General features: G+C 37.1%; 1 protein-coding gene across 1 annotated transcript in view; it reads right to left on the bottom strand.

Annotated features, from left to right (window-relative positions):
- Positions 1 to 21,022, bottom strand: part of B3GALNT2 (beta-1,3-N-acetylgalactosaminyltransferase 2) — a 61,149-nt gene that overhangs the window by 14,525 nt on the left and 25,602 nt on the right. The window contains exons 5-8 of the mRNA XM_012660309.1: positions 17,373 to 17,468; positions 8,499 to 8,609; positions 5,244 to 5,322; positions 753 to 936 (exon numbers count right to left, since the gene is read on the bottom strand). Of these exons, the coding sequence (XP_012515763.1) occupies positions 753 to 936; positions 5,244 to 5,322; positions 8,499 to 8,609; positions 17,373 to 17,468 (470 nt within the window). The remainder of the gene's footprint in view (positions 1 to 752; positions 937 to 5,243; positions 5,323 to 8,498; positions 8,610 to 17,372; positions 17,469 to 21,022) is intronic.

Here is a 21,022-nt window from a genome sequence, read left to right as displayed (position 1 = left end):
CACTTATTATATATTACTGTTGCTGTTATTATTGTTATAAGAGTAGAAATTACTACTAAGATCCAAGAAACACTGGAGTGTCCAGGAAGGTATAAATATGATAGACTCTAAGAGTTGTGGAATTTCAGTAAGTCATCTATATAGGAGTTTTAGAATCAGGGCAAGCAGTTTTTAAATGGAGTAGAGAATGAAAATATAAAGTGGATATTCAGTTGAACAGAATTCAGATCAGTAATCTAGATACAAATGACTATAACTGGGGAATATGGGCAGATGAGTATAAATACTACTAAAAACAAACCATTTTTGAACTCAACGATTTTCATCTAATGCTGGCTTGAGACAACCAGGCAAGTAGGAACGACTCAAAGTAAATCAATTTTTGCCTTGTGTATTTTTGATAGGTCAGTATCATTCACATTATGGATCTGCTGATCAAAATAAGTGGCAGCATTTTAGAAGCTTGGTCTTCACAAGGAGCCCAGATACATACAATGGTCACACCACAGGTGTTCAGCAGTTTTAGGTTTGTTTTTGTTTATTGAAATCTCAGAAGTTTGAAGTTGATAAATTGTTTCTACATCAAAAGATCAATGAGCCAGGTATAGTCCCAGTTACTCAGGCAGCTGATGAGGGAGGATCGTTTGAGTTAGAGACCAGCCTGGGCAACATAGCGAGACTCTGTATCAAAAAAAAAAAAAAAAAAAAAAAAATAAAACAAGTTCTAGCTAACCAACATTTTTACAACCTACCATCTATAGAAGTTCAATAATTTTGCAGGAACATTTCGATAAGTGTCGACAACATCCACAAAAACAATATCATCATAGGTGCTGCTCTCCTCCTTCAGTAAGGCATCTTCCTCGTGGAGATTACTTTTATGATCAATAAGTCTTCCGGGGCGAGAATGAAGGTTGTGTAAAAGAGCATCACCTTCTACAAAGGAAAAAAGTTGAGAACTGGAGAAAAATGCTATTGCAAACTTAAGACCCAGAAGCTATAATACGATGTACACTAAAATTCTCTTCCCAAGGCAACCTAACAAATACAGTTGTTTGGAACTTTAGGTAGGGAAATGGGAACTCTCATACATTGCCAGGTAGTGGTCCCCAAACCTTTTGGCACTAGGGACTGGTTTCATGGAAGACAATTTTTTCATGATGACTGGAGGGTGGGGGCGTAGGAGGAATGCGTGGGTGGGGGGGTGTAAGCGGAGCTCAGGCCGCGATGCAACCGATGGGGAGTGGCTGTAAATACAGATGAAGGTTTGCTCCCTGCTGCTTACCTCCTGCTATAAGGCCTTTCCCCCCATCTCCTAAGTTTCATGGAAGACAATTTTTCCCCAGACAGGGTGGGGTGGCACAACAGCAGAGCTCCTCAGCTCGGTCCCTGAGGAATGGGTCTGCAGCCTGGCTGGGGATTGGCGACTTCAATTTGGAAATATCTAGTTAGGCTGAAGATATGTATACCTTATGGTTGAGTCTGCTTGTAGATATACCCTATAGACATTATTTTTAAATGGTCACAAGGATATCCATTGCAGCATTGTTTGTAATTGTGGGGAAAAAAAATGGAACCAAGCTAAATGCCCACTGATAAGGAAAAAAAACCAAATTGTGGTATATTCACATAATGGACTATAGTAGTTAAAAAACTTAACCTGATCTTGCACGTTAAAAGGAATGGCACTGAAAAATAATGTTGAGTGAAAATTTATAAGTGATATATTGATTCTATGATATTATAAAATACCCAAAACTATGTTATTTAAAGATATGCAAATATGTAGTAGAAAGTAGAAAAATAAGAATGGGTGGGGTACATGTAAATTTTAGGACAAGGGTTTCCCTTCTGAGGGGAAGGGGAGGAATGGGGCTAGGGAGACCTACAGGTGTCGGGGGGAGTTCAACTGGGCCTATCATTTGTATTTCTTAAAAAAAAATTGGAAGCAAATATGACAAAATGTAAATACCTAATAATTCTGAGCAATGGGTACCTGGGTGTTCCTTTCAGTATTCTCTATTTCTGGTATATTTATATTTCATAATAAAAATAATTATTAATGCTTAAAAGACATTTTATTTGCCCTCTCACAAGTTAATGAATCACTTGTCACATGTGTGCAGGGACTGTCCCCAGATCCTATTAATTTAAAGCAGTAATTATGTCACTAGGGCAGGGGAAGTCAGGATTTTCTCAAATGTCTTGATCAAATTAAAGAAAATTTCTGAAGAATAAAAAGAAAGTGAGCTGTAGAGGGTGGGGAAAGGAAATGAAAGGTAACAGCAGTCCTCTCTTTGTCACTGGAAATGGAAAGGATGGAGGTTGGGGTCTGAAGACTTACATGTGACTTCTGCCTCTACCACTATGTGTGAGATAGTGACAAGTTACATTTGTCTCTGGACTGTAGCATTCTCATCTATAAAAGGAGGGTGGAACTAAATCAGTGGTTCTTAGGAATGATTACGGACATACAGATTCCTGGGCCCCAAGCTTAAAGATCTACTAGGTCTGGGGTGGAGCCCAGTAGGTCTGTATCTTTAATGGTCACTTCTCTGACTCTCATGCAGGTGAATTACAGACAGACCACAGACTGCCCTTTGAGAAACACAGGCCTAAATGACTTCTAGTCCCTTTTGACTCTAAAGATAAGGATAAATAAATACAGATGGTCCCTGACTGAACAATGGTTCCGTTTATGATTTTTTGACTTTACAATGGTGTGAAAGCGATACGCGTTCAGTAGAAATCGTACTTTGAGTACGCATACAGCCATTTTGTTTGTCACTTTCAGTACAGTATTTAATCACACACGAGATGTTCAATACTCTATTAGGCTTTCTGTTAGATGATTTTGTCCAACTGTGGGCTAATATGAGTGTTCTGAGCATGTTTAAGGTAGGCTAGAGGCTAAGCTATAATGTTGGGCAGGTTAGGTGTGGTTAAATGCATTTTCAACTTAAGATGAGTTTATCAGGATGTAACCACATCGTAAGTCAAGGAGTATCTGTACAATTTAACACTTGAAGGAAAATGAAAGTGTTATAAAACTGCAGTAACAGGAAAATGGCTGGTAATAAGACGACAGCAGAAATTAAGTATAAGCCTTTTAAACTAATGAGTTACACATTTTAACTGCATATATCTGAAAAATGAGTATAAATATATTAAATTAATATATACCAAGAAAGGGTGTCTGTTTTTGCCACTTCTATTCAACATTGTACCATATGTTCTAGCTGAGACAATTAGATAAGGAAAAGGATAAAAGACATCCACATTAGAAAGGAAGAAGCAAAACTACCTCTATTAGCAGATGACATCTTGTATATAGAAAAGCCTAAGGCATTTGTAAAACTATTAACCAAAAAACGACACATTCAGCAAGGTTGCAGTATATAAGATCAATATACAAAAATCAATTGTATTTCTCTATATAATAGTAATGAACAATCTGGAAATAAAATTTTAAAAAATTCCACTTACAATAGCATTAAAAAATAAATATGTAAGAATAAATTTAACAAAAGAAGTGTAAGCTTTTTACATTGAAAACCACTAAACACCACAGAAAGAAATTTAACAACACATAAATGAATGGAAAGACATCCCATGCTCAAGGATGTTCAGAGACTTAATACTATTAATATGGCAAAACTCCTCAGATTTATCTACAGAATGAATGCAATCCCTTTCAAAATTCCAGCTGTTTTTGGGGTTTTTTTTTTGGAGAAACTGACAAGCTGATCCTAAAATTCATTTGGAAATGCAACAGACTCAGAATAGCCAAAACAGGCTTGAAAAAGAAGAACAAGGTTGGAGGACTCACTTCCAGATTTCAAATCTCACTGCAAAGCCACATGATCAAGACGGTATGGTACTGGTATAAGGATAGTCATATAGATCAATGGAACAGAATTGGAGAGTCCAGAAAGAAAGACTTACATTTCCAGTCACCAATTCTCAACAAATGAGTGCTGGGACAACTGGATATCCACATGCAAAAGAATGAACTAGAATCTCTACTTCCCGCCATATACAGAAATTAACTTAACGTGATGGAAGTCCTACATGTAAGTGCTAAAATTATAAAACTCTTGAAAGAAAACAAAGGCATACATCTTTGTGATCTCAGATTAGACAATGGCTTTTCAGATATGACACCAAAAGCACAAGTGACAAAATTGGATTTCATCAAAATTTACAACTTTTGTGTGTTAGAGGACACCACCAAGAAAGTGGCCAGGTATGGTGGCTCATTTATAAAGAATTCATTTTACAATTCAAGAATAGAATTATCTAATTTAAAAAATAGGCAAAGGATCTGAATAAATATTTTTCTGAAGATATACAAGTGGACAATAAGCACATGAAAAAATTCTCAGTATCATTAGTTACTATGGAAATACAAATCAAAATCACAATGTGATACCACTTCACACCCACTAGGGTAGGCAGGTATATTAGAAAAGACAGACAATAATAAGTGTTGACAAGGATGTGGAGAAACTGGATCCCTCATACACTGACTGTGAAAATGTAAAATGGGCAGCTGCTTTGGAAAACAGTCTGGCAGTGCCTCAAATGGTTAAACATAGAATTATCATATGAGCCAGCACTTCTACTACTACGTATTTAACTAAGAGGAATGAAAATATTTGACCACACAAAAACCTGTACATAAATATTAACTGCAGAATTATTTATCATTACCAAAAAGTAGAAGCAATCTAAATGTCCATCAATTAATGGATAAATAAAATGGGGTATATATCTATGCAGTGGAATATTATATGGCCATAAAAGTACTGATATACACACCCCCCCCCCACATGGTTGAACCTTGAAAACAGTATGCTAAACAAAAGAAGGTAGACACAAAGACCACATATTGTACAATTTCATTACATGAAACGTTCGAAACAGGCAAATCCACAGAGAAAGAAACATTAGCAGTTGTTACGGGAGTGGGGAGGGAAGAATGGGGAGTGACTGCTAATGGGGCTTCTTTCTGGAGTGATATAAATGTTCCGGAATTAGTGGAGATGATTGCAGAACTCTGTGAACACATTAAAAACCACTGAATTGGACACAACACTTTAAAGGGGTGAATTTTTATCTCAATAAAGCTATTTTTTAAATGACAAAAAACAAAAACCAAATCACCCTTTATGTCAAAGTATAAAGTAAGACTAAATACATGAGATTCAGTGTGCTTTTCAATTTTTAACCAGCCAACTTACCCTGAATAGTATATATAAAGCCACCTGCGACTCCCTCCACACCTTCCATGAATTCATGAGGCAATGTACCCTTTTCAGTCTGAAAGGAATAACAGAAGTGTGCTCAATGTTTTATCACTAAACATAAATGTATATTTTAAAATTGATTTGACAAGTCGTAATATGACTCCACTGCAGCAGATAAATCCGTCTAAGATATTGGTGCATTTGAGACTTATCATATCACAATATGACTTACAATATGACATATAGCATTCTATTATTTTTGTTATTTGATTACAGTATTAAAGAAAAGGTATACTCAACAGGCCATACAGTGTCCCGAATTCCAACTTACATAGAATCATGTTCTTGTACTTGTTACCATAATGATACAAAAACCAACTTATTTTAAATCCTAACCCAATCACTTTAAAAAAAAAAAAATATTACTACCTTTGATTTTTTTGGAGATTGAAAATTCTCATGAGTTCAAATACATCTCGGTATATTTTAAAAGTAAGTGACCATGCAGAGAAAAGCTCCTCTAAATCAACAGTCTGACCTAGATAGTTCAGACAGAAGAACCCTATTGATTACCGATGCCGTTGAAGGTGCCTAGAGACTATTATGCCAAAAGCCAACAGCAGTCCTTTCTACCTTTTAGGATTAGAAGAGCCTTTATTATTAGCTACCTGTCTTCACCTCACAAGTTATTCAATGCCCTTTTACTGAGCTGTTTTACTTCTGCATGTTGTATGCTGAGGTGTTTTACCTCTGCATGTTGTATACTGAGCTGTTTTACTTCTGCATGCTGTATACTGCTTGGCACATGTACTAGAGCTATTCTCTAGCTGCTGTGGGCTGGATCAGACTGTCAGAGTTGCAGTTCAGCAGGTTTATGGTATTTCTTCTACATACTCTTCTAATCAAGAGGGCTACTCTTTGGCTATTCTTTTTTGTAAACAGATCTTTTCAGCAGAGTTGTACTGTACAAAACAATGTTTTAAGGCTGGTAGAGTGTTCTGAGGTTATTGTGGTAACTTGTCATTTATTTATTTATTTATTTTTGACACAGGGTCTTGCTCTGTCACTTGCGCTAGAGTGCAGTGGCGTCATCACAGCTGACTGCAACCTCGAACTCCTGGGCTCAAGTGATCCTCCTGCCTCGGCCTCCCAAATAGCTGGGACTATAGGCACGCGCCACCACACCCGGCTAATTTTTTTATGTTTTGTAGAGATGGGGTCTTACTCTGGCTCAGGCTGGTCTCCAACTCCTGGCCTCAAGTGATCTTCCCACACTGGCCTCCCAAAATGCTAGGATTATAGGTGTGGGACACCGAGCCAGGCCAATGTAATCTAAAATGCTTGTAGCCAAATGTTGAGTAAATTAAGGTGAATGCTATAGATTCCAACCTTGTAGTTCCTCAAAAATCGTATACTCTTTATTTTTTTATTGGATATTTTTATATTGTTTTGGCTGTTTAGAACTCAATAATGTTTTCTGTTTATTAACTTTTCTCTAAAAGGTCACAACTTGGCTTTTAATACAGCTTTAAAAATTTTCTGATATCATCACTTATTGGCAAGGAAGTAAGACTTCATGAAAACTCTCAGCTCTATGCAGTTATGATGAAAACCTTCATCAGCACATGGGCTTTCTTGGAGTAGGCTACTAAGTTACCTGACATTTTTTTTTAAAGTCAGCTGAATGTTTAAGCTGTCTTTAGCTCTCTACAACTAGTTTTTACCCCCAAAGTAGATCATTTGCATCTTTATATTTGAGTCTAGTCCTCAACTCAGAAACAAACTTATTTCCTTTAGTGTAACCAACTCAAATACTATGGAATTTTGGCACGTTCTGGATATTTTTAAGTTTTCATAAATAGAAAAGGAGGCAAGATATTAAATGCATTTGTCTCAAAAATAAGGAAAGAAAATTACAATTAAATTCCATGCAACTTTGTATACTAAACAAAAAAATCTTCATAATAAAAGATAAAATCTGGGCCAGGCATGGTGGCTCATGCCTGTAATCCTAGCACTCTGGGAGGCCGAGGTGGGTGGATTGTTTGAGCTCAGGAGTTCGAGACCAGCCTGAGCAAGAGCGAGACCCCGTCTCTACTAAAAATACAAAGAAATTAATCGGACAACTAAAAATATATAGAAAAAATTAGCTGGGCATGGTGGTGCATGCCTGTAGTCCCAGCTACTCGGGAGGCTGAGGCAGGAGGATCGCTTGAGCCCAAGAGTTTGAGGTTTCCAGGGCTAAGAGAAAATAAGGACTCCATTCCCCAGATGCAGACAAAAATATTCAGGGAAAATATAACCAAAAAAAAAAAAAAAAAAAAAAAAAAAACAAAATCCTAGATCCTAAACATGGCCTACAAGACTAACCGTGTAATTACATATGAATTTGTGGGTCTGTTTAATGTCTTCCTTCCTCACTGGACTATAAGTTCCACTGTGGACCAGTGATGGGCCTATTCTGGCTGCCACTGTGCTGCCTTACAATCGCTGTACAGTAAATGGTTTTTCAATGAGCAATAACATATCATGTGATATTCATTTCAAACTCAGAAATTAATTCATGTGAATAAGGCTAATATTTAATGAAATCACTAAGCTTGTAAATTTAAATGCCAGTGCATTCCTAATCATTAGACCAGAGCACCAAGGAAAATAAAAGATTCTCTAAGACACCACCACACAACACTTGTTTGCTGAAATTCATCATTTTAAGTCTTCCTGTATTTTTTTACCTTGAGAAATTTACCTTTCAAGCTATATTAAATTTGAAGCAAATTTCAATAAATGGGAAATACGAGTCAGAAATCTCAGAGTTGCTTCAGCAATATAAATGAAAGTAGGTACTCAATCTTATTTTCTAATATTTTTATCTATAATATTTTAACTGACATTTTACTATCAAGGTGAGATACTGAATATTCTAAATACTACTGAGCAAGCATTCTTAAAGAATCTTAACTTAAACATTATTCAGAAATAAAATACCACACTTTAAAAATGTACCAATCTTAAGGCAAAACTGTATATTCACTAACACAGGACTTACAGAATCATATAGAATATTTCAGTTTTTTTGTCTTTACTATGGTAACTCAGCAACATTTTCTACCACATATGTTCTAAAACACACAAGAATTATTGTTCCATACTGTCTAAATTGGTATAAAAATAAGTTTTACAACACTTTTATGCATTAAAAACAAGCTAATGTTACTAAACAACATAAAAAAAAAAAGAATGACTTACCGTAATGACTCTGAAAACTCCCCCTCCATCATTCACTGCCACTTTGTGAAGATTTCTTGACACAAGGCCGTGGAGGTCCTGGCTCTCCCACACGATTGTACCTTCAAAGCTCTTTTGTGGAAAGATGAATAGTGAGTCAATTTCTTTATTGTCATCATTTAGGTTTTAAGTCAGTTTTTAGGTAAGATTTCAGAGAAAAGCTAATTTTTTTCCAAGATATATCAGTTAAGATTTTTATCCCATAACTCTAACACACCATTGTTAACATGTTAGTGTATATTCTTAACCATATTTTCCATGCACATATAAAAAACAATTACAAAAAATATATAGACAATTTTATATGCTGCTGGTTGTCCATTCCCATTGTACCAAAAACATTTCCTTTTGTTGCTGCGGCTGTTACGAGCATTCTTTTTCACGAGTGTATAACATGCCACTGAGTGGACACATTCTGATTTACTCAAACATTTCCCTATTGGCAGATATTTGGTTGCTACCAAATATCTACAAAAAGAATGTAGGCATGTTTTGGTATAAATGTTTATTTTTCCCCAACATTTTGTTTTTTATTTAAAATAAATTCCCAGAGGTACTAGGACAAGAAAGAGATATTTTTGTACACATTACCAGACTGATTACGGAAGCATTTTCACTAATTTATAAGGTCATTAGCAATTTATGAGAATATCAATTGCATTGCACTCTCCCTAGTATGGGATCTTGGTAAAAGAAAAGAAGTCTAAGCTAATTAAGTAAATTTTAAAAAATGATTCCTCATTTAGTTGGATTTCTCTGATTTCTAGTGATGTTTATGAATGGAACATTCTCTTCTGAGAACTGCTTTGTCATGCTTTTTTGCCATTTAGCGCCAAGTCTTCTATTTTTTTTTTTTTTTGAGACAGAGTCTCACTGTGTTGCCCAGGCTAGAGTGCCGTGGCGTCATCCTAGCTCACAGCAACCTCAAACTCCTGGGCTCAAGCGATCCTCCCACCTCAGCCAAGCGATCCTCCTGCCTCAGCCTCCCGAGTAGCTGGGACTACAGGCATGCGCCACCACGCCCGGCTAATTGTTTCTATATATTTTTAGTTGTCCAATTAATTTCTTTCTATTTTTAGTAGAGATGGGGTCTCGCTCTTGCTCAGGCTGGTTTCAAACTCCTGAGCTCAAACAATCCGCCTGCCTCGGCCTCCCAGAGTGCTAGGATTACAGGCGTGAACCACCGCGCCTGGCCTTCTATTTTTCTTATTAATCTATGTAAGGTTTTTATAGGGTAACGATCTTAATCCTGTACATATTTTATATGCTAAAATATTTTTTCAGAATTGTCTGCCACTTAGTATTACATTATTTTTTTTTGAAATTCAAAAGTCCATAAATTTTACCTTGGCAAATCTGACAAGCTTTTCCTCTGTGATTATTACTATTAAATTGTAAGCTTAGAAAGTTATGCTCTCCTGCCCCAAGGTTTGATGTACATTTAAATCCTAATGTCTTCTAATTTCTCCAAGGTCCACATTTTTAATTCTGTGCACAGCTGGCTCCTTAGCCCTGTTCAGGCCTCAGCTCCACCGTCATCTCCTCAGACAGGCTCTCTCCAGAGGTCCCACAGGAGGCCCCAACTCCCCAAATCTCTCTATCACATCAACCTGTTTTATTTTCTTAATACCACTTATCATTCTGATATTTCTTGGTTCTTTTTTCTTTTTCTTAGAGACAAGGTCTTGCTCTGTCACTCAGTCTGGGGTATAGTGGTGTGATCGTAGCTCACTGCAGCCTTAAACTCTGGGCTCAAGGGTTCCTACTGCCTCAGCCTCCCAAGTAGCTGGGACAATAGACATGCGCCACCACACCTGGCTAATCTTTTAAATTTTTTGTACAGGTGGGGTCTCACTATATTGTCCAGGCTGGTCTCAAACTCCTGGCCTCAAGCGATCCTCCTGCCTTGGCTTCCTGAGTAGCTGGGATGATAGGTGTGAGGTGCTATGCCCAGCCTTGTTTTGTTATTAAGCAAGGGAGGAGCTGTATCTTCTCCCCCTCTCTTATACCTGTTCATGCTCCATAACACAGTTTAATTTCTATTCTTCACCTCTTCTCTCGTATGCCTACTTTTTATTCTGACATAAGCTAATTATAAAGCCAGGAATCACTTAAGATGCAAAATGACTTGTTTATAGCAATTCTCAGCTAAGATCATAAAACCAAAGTAAAAGTTAGGAAAAAACAGCATGGTATAGGTCGGAAAAATGAGATATCATAAATTATCTCTCCCATAACATAAGCAAGCTATCTGCAACCCCTTTTGCATGTTAATTCTTTTGTGTTATACTTCTAATTTTTCATCTAAACAACAGAGTAGCTTAAATATATATAGTACTTTTGTGCCTATAAACACTTCTTGTAGATTACATCTAAAAAATTTCAACTTTCATTAAAAAAAACTATATAAGAATCCATAATGCTAACAGTAATGTCTCTAGTGACTCAGGTGAACAAAAATGGTCTGCCTTTTACTAAAATTAGGTTCAACTTTCAATTATTAAGGAAAACATGAAATTAGAGAAATAAATATTTTAAGAGAAACACAGCAGTCTTCATTTAAACTTGTGACTCCCACTGAGGTTTATACTTCAGTGAGCTACACAATGAAAACACTACAGGAGATCTGCTTACTTGACAAGCTATACTGCTGACATGTTATTTTGGCAACCATCAAGTGTGGAGGAAGTAAGATGAAGAAAAAGTCATCTACTTTCCCTCTTAAATGGACTGAACAGTTTTTCTTCTGTCATTCTTTGCTGATGATATACAGGTAAACCATCACTATCATTTTTCTGAACTAAGAAGCCCAATCAGGCTTGATGCATTAATTTTATGTAAAATTAAATACATTTTCTAATCTGTCACAGGACTAGTTAAAACAAAAGAAAAAACATATTTTCAACAAAAATAGGATCTTATACGATAGGAGAGAATTTTTTTAAATTTTCAAGTTTTTTCCTTTTATAAAGCTAATATATATTTATTACAGAACATTTAGAAAATAGATACACAAAAAGAAAATAAAAATCAGCCATAATCCTATCCCTCAGATGGAGCACTTACTCTGTTTTATGGAATGAAGTATTGCCCAATAATAAAATAAAATTAAAAAAGAATCCTACCCCCAGGTATAGTCACTATTAAATAATTGCTTGTTTTTATAAGAAAAAAATTTTACTCAAAAGTAATAAAAGATCAAAAGTCTACTTAGCTTAAAGCTTGATGGGAAATAAAGATCACAAGGCTATAGCTATTAAAAGTCATAACAAAAATGGCCACTCACTATTGTGGCTGAGTACTTCCCATCATTGGTACCCACTGTGAGACTATACTATCCTGAACACGAGCAAGGAAGGTTAACCTGCCTCCCTCAACCCAATTTTTATTTTGAAAAACTTCAAACCTATAAAAAAGTTCAAATCACTATCCAAATCACTTAGACTCACTAATTGTTCACTTTTTTGTTTTTCTGAGACAGAGTCTCACACTATTGCCCAGGCTGGAGAGCAGTGGTGAGATCATAGCTCACCACAGCCTCGAACTCCTGGGCTCACACTATCCTCCCACCTCAGCCTCCTGAATAGATGGGACTACAGGCACAAAACATCACAGCTGGCTAATTAAAAAAAATGCTTTCACAGAGATGGGGTCTTGCTACATCGACCAGGCTGATCTCAAACCAGCTGTCCAGGTTTTGCCACATTTGCTTTCTCTCTCTCTACACACATTGTTTCTGTTGTTGAATCACTCAAGAGTAAAATGCTGATATCATGACATTTTACCTTTAAGCATGTGAGCATATATTTCCTAAGAACAACGATATTCTAAGGGAAAGTAATCTTTTAAATGGACTAATCAAATTCTGTAATTCTTTCCATAAGGCTGACCAAGAAAACGGAGCACAGTCCGTAAAATTGTGATTAGCTTGAAGCATTAAAGTTTACTTTCTTCCTCTTTGCCTCATATTGTGTGACTGTCTCTTCCGGAACAGAGTTTCTCAACCTCAGCACCATTGCCATTTTGGGCCGCATAATTCTCTGCCATGAGGGGCTGTTCTGCACACTGCAGGATGTCTAGCATCATCCCTCTCCCTCTACCCACTAGATGCCAGTATCACCCCGCACCGGCTTTTGACAACTGAAAGTGTCCCCTGGGGTGTCAAATTGTTCCTGGTGAAGAATAACCCTCTGAACTGGGTAGTGTAGCACCTCCATCTTACAGAGGAGGAAACAGACATAGTGAGGGTAAGTACCTCACACAAGGTCACAGAGCCATTAAGTGGCAGAGCAGGGATTCAAACTCATCCATGCTGCAGCCACACAGGCCCACTCAGGCACCTGCACCCAAACATGCCCTCACATACCTACTCAATCCCAGGTACATCATTTCTGTTTTCCTACTCACAGCAATCCTTGTAAGTCTTCTGTGAAAATGAACCCTACATCAGGCTTTAGCTCTTTCCAGACTGCACCTAACACACCGTTAACGCTCCTGGTCTCCTTGGAATAACATTACTCTCCCTATAGGAAGCACACAAAGTCTGAGTTAGGTTCTGCCCACGCCAGTCCTGACTAGAAAGGAAGGACTCTCATCACTGACTTGCTTCAACCCTAAAGGAGCTTACCAATTAGTTCATGTAGGAAAACTGCTTACACCAGTGCCTCCCACACAGTAAGTTGAGTATCAGTGTTAACTCTTTTTTCCCCACTCATATGTAAGCTGCTTTAATGGCAGAGATCTTCATACTGTGTCCTGATATAGCCTCAGTGCTTGGCACATAGTAAGTTCTCAATAAATATTTGCTGAGTAAATGAATAAACAAATCAAAGAATGGTTTCCTGCAAAAAACTAAGATCCAATACTTGGCCAGTACTACTTAATTGAACCACTACTTTTAATTAAAAGATAATTTTGATGGTACACACTGCACTTAAAAAATAAAAAAGTTCATATATGAAATTAAAAAGAATAAAAGGATGTAGGAAAACAGGCACTCTAATATACTGGTAATGATTATTCAAATTGATGCAAATTGCTAAACTGCCCTCCAGGAGGGAATCATATGCCTTAAAAATGTGTATATCCTTGATGCAACAATTCATCCTAAGAAAATAACCAGTTATGTACATAAAATAGAGGTATAATGATGTTCACTATAGCGTTTTTCATAACCCTGAAAAATTGGAAATACATCAATATCCAAATATAGAATTAAATGACAATTTAATTAACACAATGTAATTCTATGCAGGCTGGACATGGTGGTTCACATCTGTAATGCCAGCACTTTGGGAGGACAAGGTGGGAGAATTGCTTGAGTCCAGGAGTTCAAGGCTAGCCTATGCAACACAGTGAGACCTTGTCTCTACAAAATATTTTTAAAAATTAGCTGGGCATGGTGGCACATGCTTGTAGTCCTAGCTACTTGGGAGGCTGAGGCAGAAAGATCGCTTAAGTCCAGGAGTTTGAGGTTACAGTGAGCTATGATCATGCCACTGTACTCCAGCCTGGGTGACAGAATGAGACACTGTCTCAAAATAAAAACAAAACCAAAACAATGTAATTCTATGCAGCATAATAATGGAGGCCAGGCACAGTGGTTCATGCCTGTAATTCCAGCACTTTGGGAGGCTGAGGAGAGAGGACTGCTTGAGGCCAGGAGTTTGAGACCAGCCTGGACAGCATAGCAAGACCCTATCTCTAAAAAAAATAAAAAATAAAAAAATTAGCCAGGTGGTATGCACCTGTAGTTCCAGCTACTCCAGAGGCTTAGTCTAGGAGTTCCTGGGCAAGAGAGTGGCTGTGTTCATATTAAAAAAAAAAAAAAAGGAATATATTTATATCAAAAGAGGTTTATAATAATCAAAATGGATTAAAGACTTAAATCTAAGACCTGAAACTATGAAATTACTAAAAGAAAACACTGGGGAAATGTTTCAGGACATTGGTCTGGGCAAGGACTTCTTGAGCAATACTCCAAAGCACAGGCAACCAAAGCAAAATTTGACAAATAGGATCACATCAAACTAAAAAGCTTCTGCACAGCAAAGAAAACAATCAATGAAGTGAAAAGATAACCCAACAGAATGAGAGAAAACATTTGCAAAATACCCATCTGACAAGGGATTAGTAAGTAGAATATGTAAGGAGCTCCAACACAACAGGAAAAAAATCAAATAATCTGATTAAAAAATGGGCAAAGGATCTGAATAGACATTTCTCAAAAGAAGACATATAAATGGCCAACAGATATATGAAAAAATGCTCAACATCATTAGCCACCGGAGAAATGCAAATCAAAACTACAATGAGATATCATCTCGCTCCAGTTAAAATGGCTCTTATCAGAAAGACAAGCAATAACAAATACTGGCGAGGATGTGGAACCCTTGTACACTGCTGGTGGGAATGTAAATTAGTGTAACCACCGTGGAGAACAGTATGGATGTTCCTCAAAAAACTAAAAAAAGGGCCGGGCGCAGTGGCTCATGGCTGTAATCCTAGCACTCTGGGAGGCCATGGCGGGCAGATTGTTTGAGCTCAGGAGTTTGAAACCAGCCTGAGCAAGAGCGAGACCAATTAATTGGACAACTAAAAATATATAGAAAAAATTAGCCGGGCATGGTGGCGCATGCCTGTAGTCCCAGCTACTCGGGAGGCTGAGGCAGGAGGATGGCTTGAGCCCAGGAGTTTGAAGTTGCTGTGAGCTAGGCTGACGCCACGGCACTCACTCCAGCCCAGGCAAAAGAGTGAGACTCTGTCTGAAAACAAAACAAAACAAAACAAAATAAAAACTAAAAAGAGAACTACTGTATGACCCACCAATCCCACTGCTAGGTATACATCCAAAGGAGGAGAATTCCATGTATTGAAAAGATATCTACACACCCATGTTTATTGAAGCGCTATTCATAACTGGCAAGAATTGGAATCAATTTGTCCATCAATGGATAAACAGATAAAGAAATTATGGTACATATACACAGTGGAATATGATATAGTCATAAAAAAGGATCCTGCCATTTGTAACAACACAGATGGAACTGAAGAACCTTAAGTAAAATAAGCCAAGCACAGAAAGACAAATCACACATATGTTCTCACTCATATGTGGGAGCTAAATATTAAAAAACAATTGATCTTATGGAGACAGAGAGTAGGATGATGGTTACCAAAGGATGGCGAAGCGTAGCAGGGGGTTGGGGGATAAAGTGGAGGTTAATGGGTACAAAAATATAGTTACATAGTTAGATAGAATGAATAATAATTGACAGCACAACAAAGTGGCTATAATCAACAATAAGTTAGGGTATACTCTAACTAAAACACTGGAATTAGAATGTTCCTAACATAAAGAAATGATAAATGCCTGAGGTGATGGATACCCCTATTATCCTGATTTGATTAATAGACATTGTACATCTGTATCAAAACATCACATGTACCCTATAAATATATACAACTATTCTATACCCATAATTATTAAAACTTAAAAAAAGATGTTCATTATATGTTAAAGAAAGTAAATTATAAAACAGGATGAACAGTATGTACCCTATAAATATATACAACTATTCTATACCCATAATTATTAAAACTTAAAAAAAGATGTTCATCATATGTTAAAGAAAGTAAATTATAAAACAGGATGAACAGTATAATTCTCGTAACTATATACGCATAGAGGCCAAAATGTTAAATGTTGTTATCTCCAAATTAGGGGATTTTGGTGGTCTTAATTGTTTTCCTTTAGTTTAGCTGCAATTTCTATTTTTTTCCAGTGTGTTTTAGTTTGGCTATATTTAAAAGTTTTTAAAATAGAAGCTCATATATAGATGAAAAAGAGATCCCTTTGACATTCACAGAATTAACATATAGTTTCAACTACTTGTACCCAACTCCAAAGATCCACAGCATATCATAAAAATCTGTGGTTCCCATTGTTGCACAAATGTGAAAAGCATCCCAAAAGACTCGTTGTAAAGTTTCTTGGTTAGTCAGCAAAGCTGGCCAATTGTCTAGCTTCTACATCTTAACTAAGATTTGACGCTGCAGTATGAACTTTATATGTTATCTAAAGTAAATCCCAGAGATGTCCATAAAACTGACCCCTATTGTGGTTCCAGAGCACTAAGTTCAGGGATGTATCCAGGCTAGGCTAAAACAGCCTGAAAGGGCTGAGGCTGATGGATGAATAATTTGTTCATGCACAATTCTGTCACACTCTGCCAACCGTATCGTGGCTTAATTCTGGGACTGATGAGAGCACTTGGAGGGTGAGGTGCTCTCCAGCACCTATCTATTTAAAACTGGACCTAGAGGGACCCAGAAAGTGATAGGTATGTTTTCAGGTGTCAAACACAGCTGTTCACCCTTTGGAGAAGTTTTATTTAACTTGGAAATGTGGCTCATCTCTCTGCCATTATCCTGTCTGCAGTGCCTCTTCCCCACTCCCCTTTTTCATTCTTCAGATAAGTAAACTGTTTGATTTATCCAAATGTTACCTGTGTCTGGTCTTTCTGTCAATCCATACCTAATAACCATCCCTTGTCATTAAAACAGTTGTACATTTCTCTACTCCACTAAATAAACTATGGCAACATGTAAGGAGTTTCAAAAAGTGTAGCTTTAGAATCTCTGAGGCATCATGAGGTTCTCTGGGGGTACAAATGCAGAGAGCTACATTTTAGTACATTCATAGTTGGTACCTCATCTACCACTCTGGAGAGCTGCCCTGGTACAGGAAAACATCAAGTGCCTGCCCCTGAAAGCACAGACCCCCTCCTATGAACGACTGCATTGCTACTGCAGTCTTTTCATTACACCCTGTACCTCTGGTAAGATGAACTGTTCCACAGGCTTGTACCACAGCTTGTTCACTTGTACACCACAGCTCGGAGGACTAAAGCGAGCAATGAAGAGGGCCTCCTACAAATTGGGGGTGCGGGGGGGGAGAAAAAAATGCTTCATGTTATATGCTGCAACAAGTTTCAAACACCTTATACCTTGGTGAGCTAAACCCACAATGGCCTTAACTGTGGTTACTAACATTGTACTGGCATCATTTGGTACCATTTCGGTTTTCTAGTGCAGTCATGCTTATTAAATCAAGATATTTAAGATGATCAAAGTTGTCATAAAGTTCTCAAGTAATAAACATAATTCACATAAACTTAAAAAAAATCCCACCTTGTAATAAAAAACATTAAGGGAAGTGAGAGGTGTTAAACTAAGTCAATACATTATAGTGTCAAAACTCCCCCAAAGGGCTAAGACTAAACTGAAAGGTCACAGATTTCTATAGATAACAAAAGCACTCGAGAATCCCCTTTCAAAAAGAACCTTGGGGTAATAAGATTGGGGTACAAAAAAAATTTAAGAAAATAATATAAACAAAAAAGGGAATATAAAAGAGGACTAATTTTCATTATGTCTATTTTTCCCTGGACCTTCCCATTTCTTTTAGGCAAGAACATTTCCTTATTCTCATGCCTATTCTTTTTTTTTTTTTTTTTTGAAACAGAGTCTCACTCTTTTTGCCCGGGCTAGAGTGAGTGCCGTGGCGTCAGCCTAGCTCACAGCAACCTCAAACTCCTGGGCTCAAGTGATCCTTCTGCCTCAGCCTCCCAAGTAGCTGGGACTACAGGCATGCGCCACCATGCCCGGCCAATTTTTTCTATATATTTTTAGTTGGCCGATTAATTTCTTTCTAATTTTAGTAGAGGCGGGGTCTCGCTCTTGCTCAGGCTGGTCTTGAACTCCTGAGCTCAAACAATCCGCCTCGGCCTCCCAGAGTGCTAGGATTACAGGCGTGAGCCACCACGCCCGGCCTCATGCCTATTCTTATATACAAACTTACCATAGGAGAAAATTCTGTTAAGCTATCAAGACCATGCAGAAGTTCAAAACTAAGGACATGTCAATAGATCATGTTTATTTCTTTCATGAACAGCAGTTCTTAGTGATGCAGTGAGAATATTTTTTGCATTGTGACTACCCATGAACCCATTAGCATCTATCTTAGACTAGTCCTTTCCTGAGGATAAAGATTATTAACTCCTCCCTGGTTAAAAAACTAAAAGTTAAATCAACATGATTAAAATACTGTATGTCTGAACCAAACTACTTGATTGATAACTCACACATTATATACTAAGATAATTAAACAAGTGTATCTAAAAATTTCAAGATTAATTCTAATCTCTAGATAAGGATAACAGTGGAATTCAGAGTACTGCTATCTTAGTTACCTATTTGAACTTCAGTATAAAGGAAACCTTTAACCACAGTCATATATGGACCCCTATAGCTAAGTAACTTTATAAAGCTCTTCTCACTGGAAGAATAGCTAGTATCATCAGGATTTGTTCTCTCTCTCTTACATTTATGTCTACAAACACATTAACAAACTACCCAGATCTTTAAAGGAATTAAAAATAGGACAAATTGCAAAAAAGGAACTTAATTTTAAACTGATTTGAATATTTATTGGTGACTCTCTAACATTGCTAACAACCAACAATAATAATACAAACACATTTTAAAAAACTGAACAGAGTTCTGCTTCCAGTAATATCAAACCAATTCTCCTGTAGATAATAATTATGAACTCTGGAAAAAACATAAAAGACAATGATGTGAAGGCACTGGAATTTGAACAAGCAGGCATAAACTGGAGGAACACTTGGAAGAATGAAAAGGCTCTGAATATACATCTCCCACCCCCTTATGGCTCTTTGTCTGAAGATACAACTCTAGGGCAACTAAAAATTTGAATGAAAACCTAGTCTTTCTGGTTGAAAAACTAGAAGACAAGAGTTGGGGCAAACACATCAGCTCAAAGAGAGCAGTGGTGGTGAGGGGAAACCTCCCAGAAAGGAAAGGATTGCAAAGGGAGAGAGCTATAAATTCATATAAACTCTGCCCATATCTGTGGCTGACTCATTAAATACATATTCAAGGCAGAATTCAAGCAGCCCATCTAAGTCCAAAAGAATTGAATGGAGATTTCAGCTGCTGCCCATTGCAAAGGAGACAGAGTTAGAAGAGTCTGTGTCCAGCCAATTTAATTGCCTCCTAAAACAAACAAAAAAAACAATACCCTTTGAGGAATATAATAGAATCCAGAGTTCCTACAATGAATTACTCACACTAGGATACAATCCAAAGTTGTTAGACACAAAACAGGAAACTGTTACCCATACTTAAGAGAAAAGATGACCATCAATAAAGACAGACTCCAAGAGGACTTGCAATAAGCAGACAAGGATTTTAAACCTGTTTTTATACTATGGTCAAGCCTGTAGAGAAAAATATGCTCAAAATTAATGACACATAGGAAATTTTAAAGAAACTGTAAAAAAGAACTAAATAGAAATTGAAGAACTAAAAAGTACAATATCTAAAAGGACCGATAACCAGAATCTATCTAGAACTCAAAAAAATCAGTAAGAAAAAATCAAACAACCCCATCAACAAATGGGCAAAGGAAATGAACAGAAACTTTTCAAAAGAAGACAGAATAACGGCCAGCAAACATATAAAAAAATGCTCAACATCTCTAATCATTAGAGAAATGCAAATCAAAACCACAATGAGATATCACCTAACCCCAGTGAGATTGGCCTCTATGAAAAAAATCCCAAAATAACAAATGCTGGCGAGGATGTGGAGAGAAGAGGAACACTCTTACACTGCTGGTGGGACTGCAAATTAGTGCAACCTCTGTGGAAAAGAATTTGGAGATTCCTCAAAGAGCTAAAAATAGAAATACCATTTGATCTAGGAATAGCACTATTAGGCATCTACCCAAAAGAGCAAAAAACATTCTATGACAAAGACATCTGCACCTGAATGTTTATGGCAGCACAATTCACTATTGCAAGGATGTGGAAACAACCTAAGTGCCCGTCAATCCATGAATGAATTATTAAAATTTGGTATATGTATACAATGGAATATTACTCAATCATAAGAAATGATAGTCAGCTAGCACCTCTTACACTTTTCTGGATTAAACTTAAGCCCACTATCCAAAGCGAGGCACCACAAGATCGGAAGAATGGGCTCCACTTGTACTCGCCATTGAATTGGTACTAACTAATGAACACTATGGTGCTCACATGGCAGTAATACTCTCCAGAGATTAGGGGGATGGGGGGGTAAACCCGCAACTAAAGGACATGGGGAGCATTGTAGGGGGGAAGGGCATGCCTCTAACGCTCGCTTGGGTGAGGCAAAGACATAAAGTGTAACCTTAATGTTTGTACCCTCACAATACCCTGAAATAAAAAAAAAAAAATTTTTTTTCAATTTTTCCTGATTAAAGAAGCTAATATTGTAAAAACTACTCTGCAGAAAAGAAAAAATAAAAGGAATTGGTCATTCAAAAAAAAAAAAAGTACAATATCTAAAACAAATCTAAAATAAAACATTCATTGGATAGGCTTAACCACAGATTTGAGATGACAAAAGAGTCAGTG

Source organism: Propithecus coquereli, unplaced genomic scaffold, assembly GCF_000956105.1.
Source record: "Propithecus coquereli isolate 6110/MARCELLA unplaced genomic scaffold, Pcoq_1.0 Scaffold66, whole genome shotgun sequence".
NCBI classification, from domain to species: Eukaryota; Metazoa; Chordata; class Mammalia; order Primates; family Indriidae; genus Propithecus; species Propithecus coquereli.
This window is presented reverse-complemented; position numbering and strand designations above follow the sequence as displayed.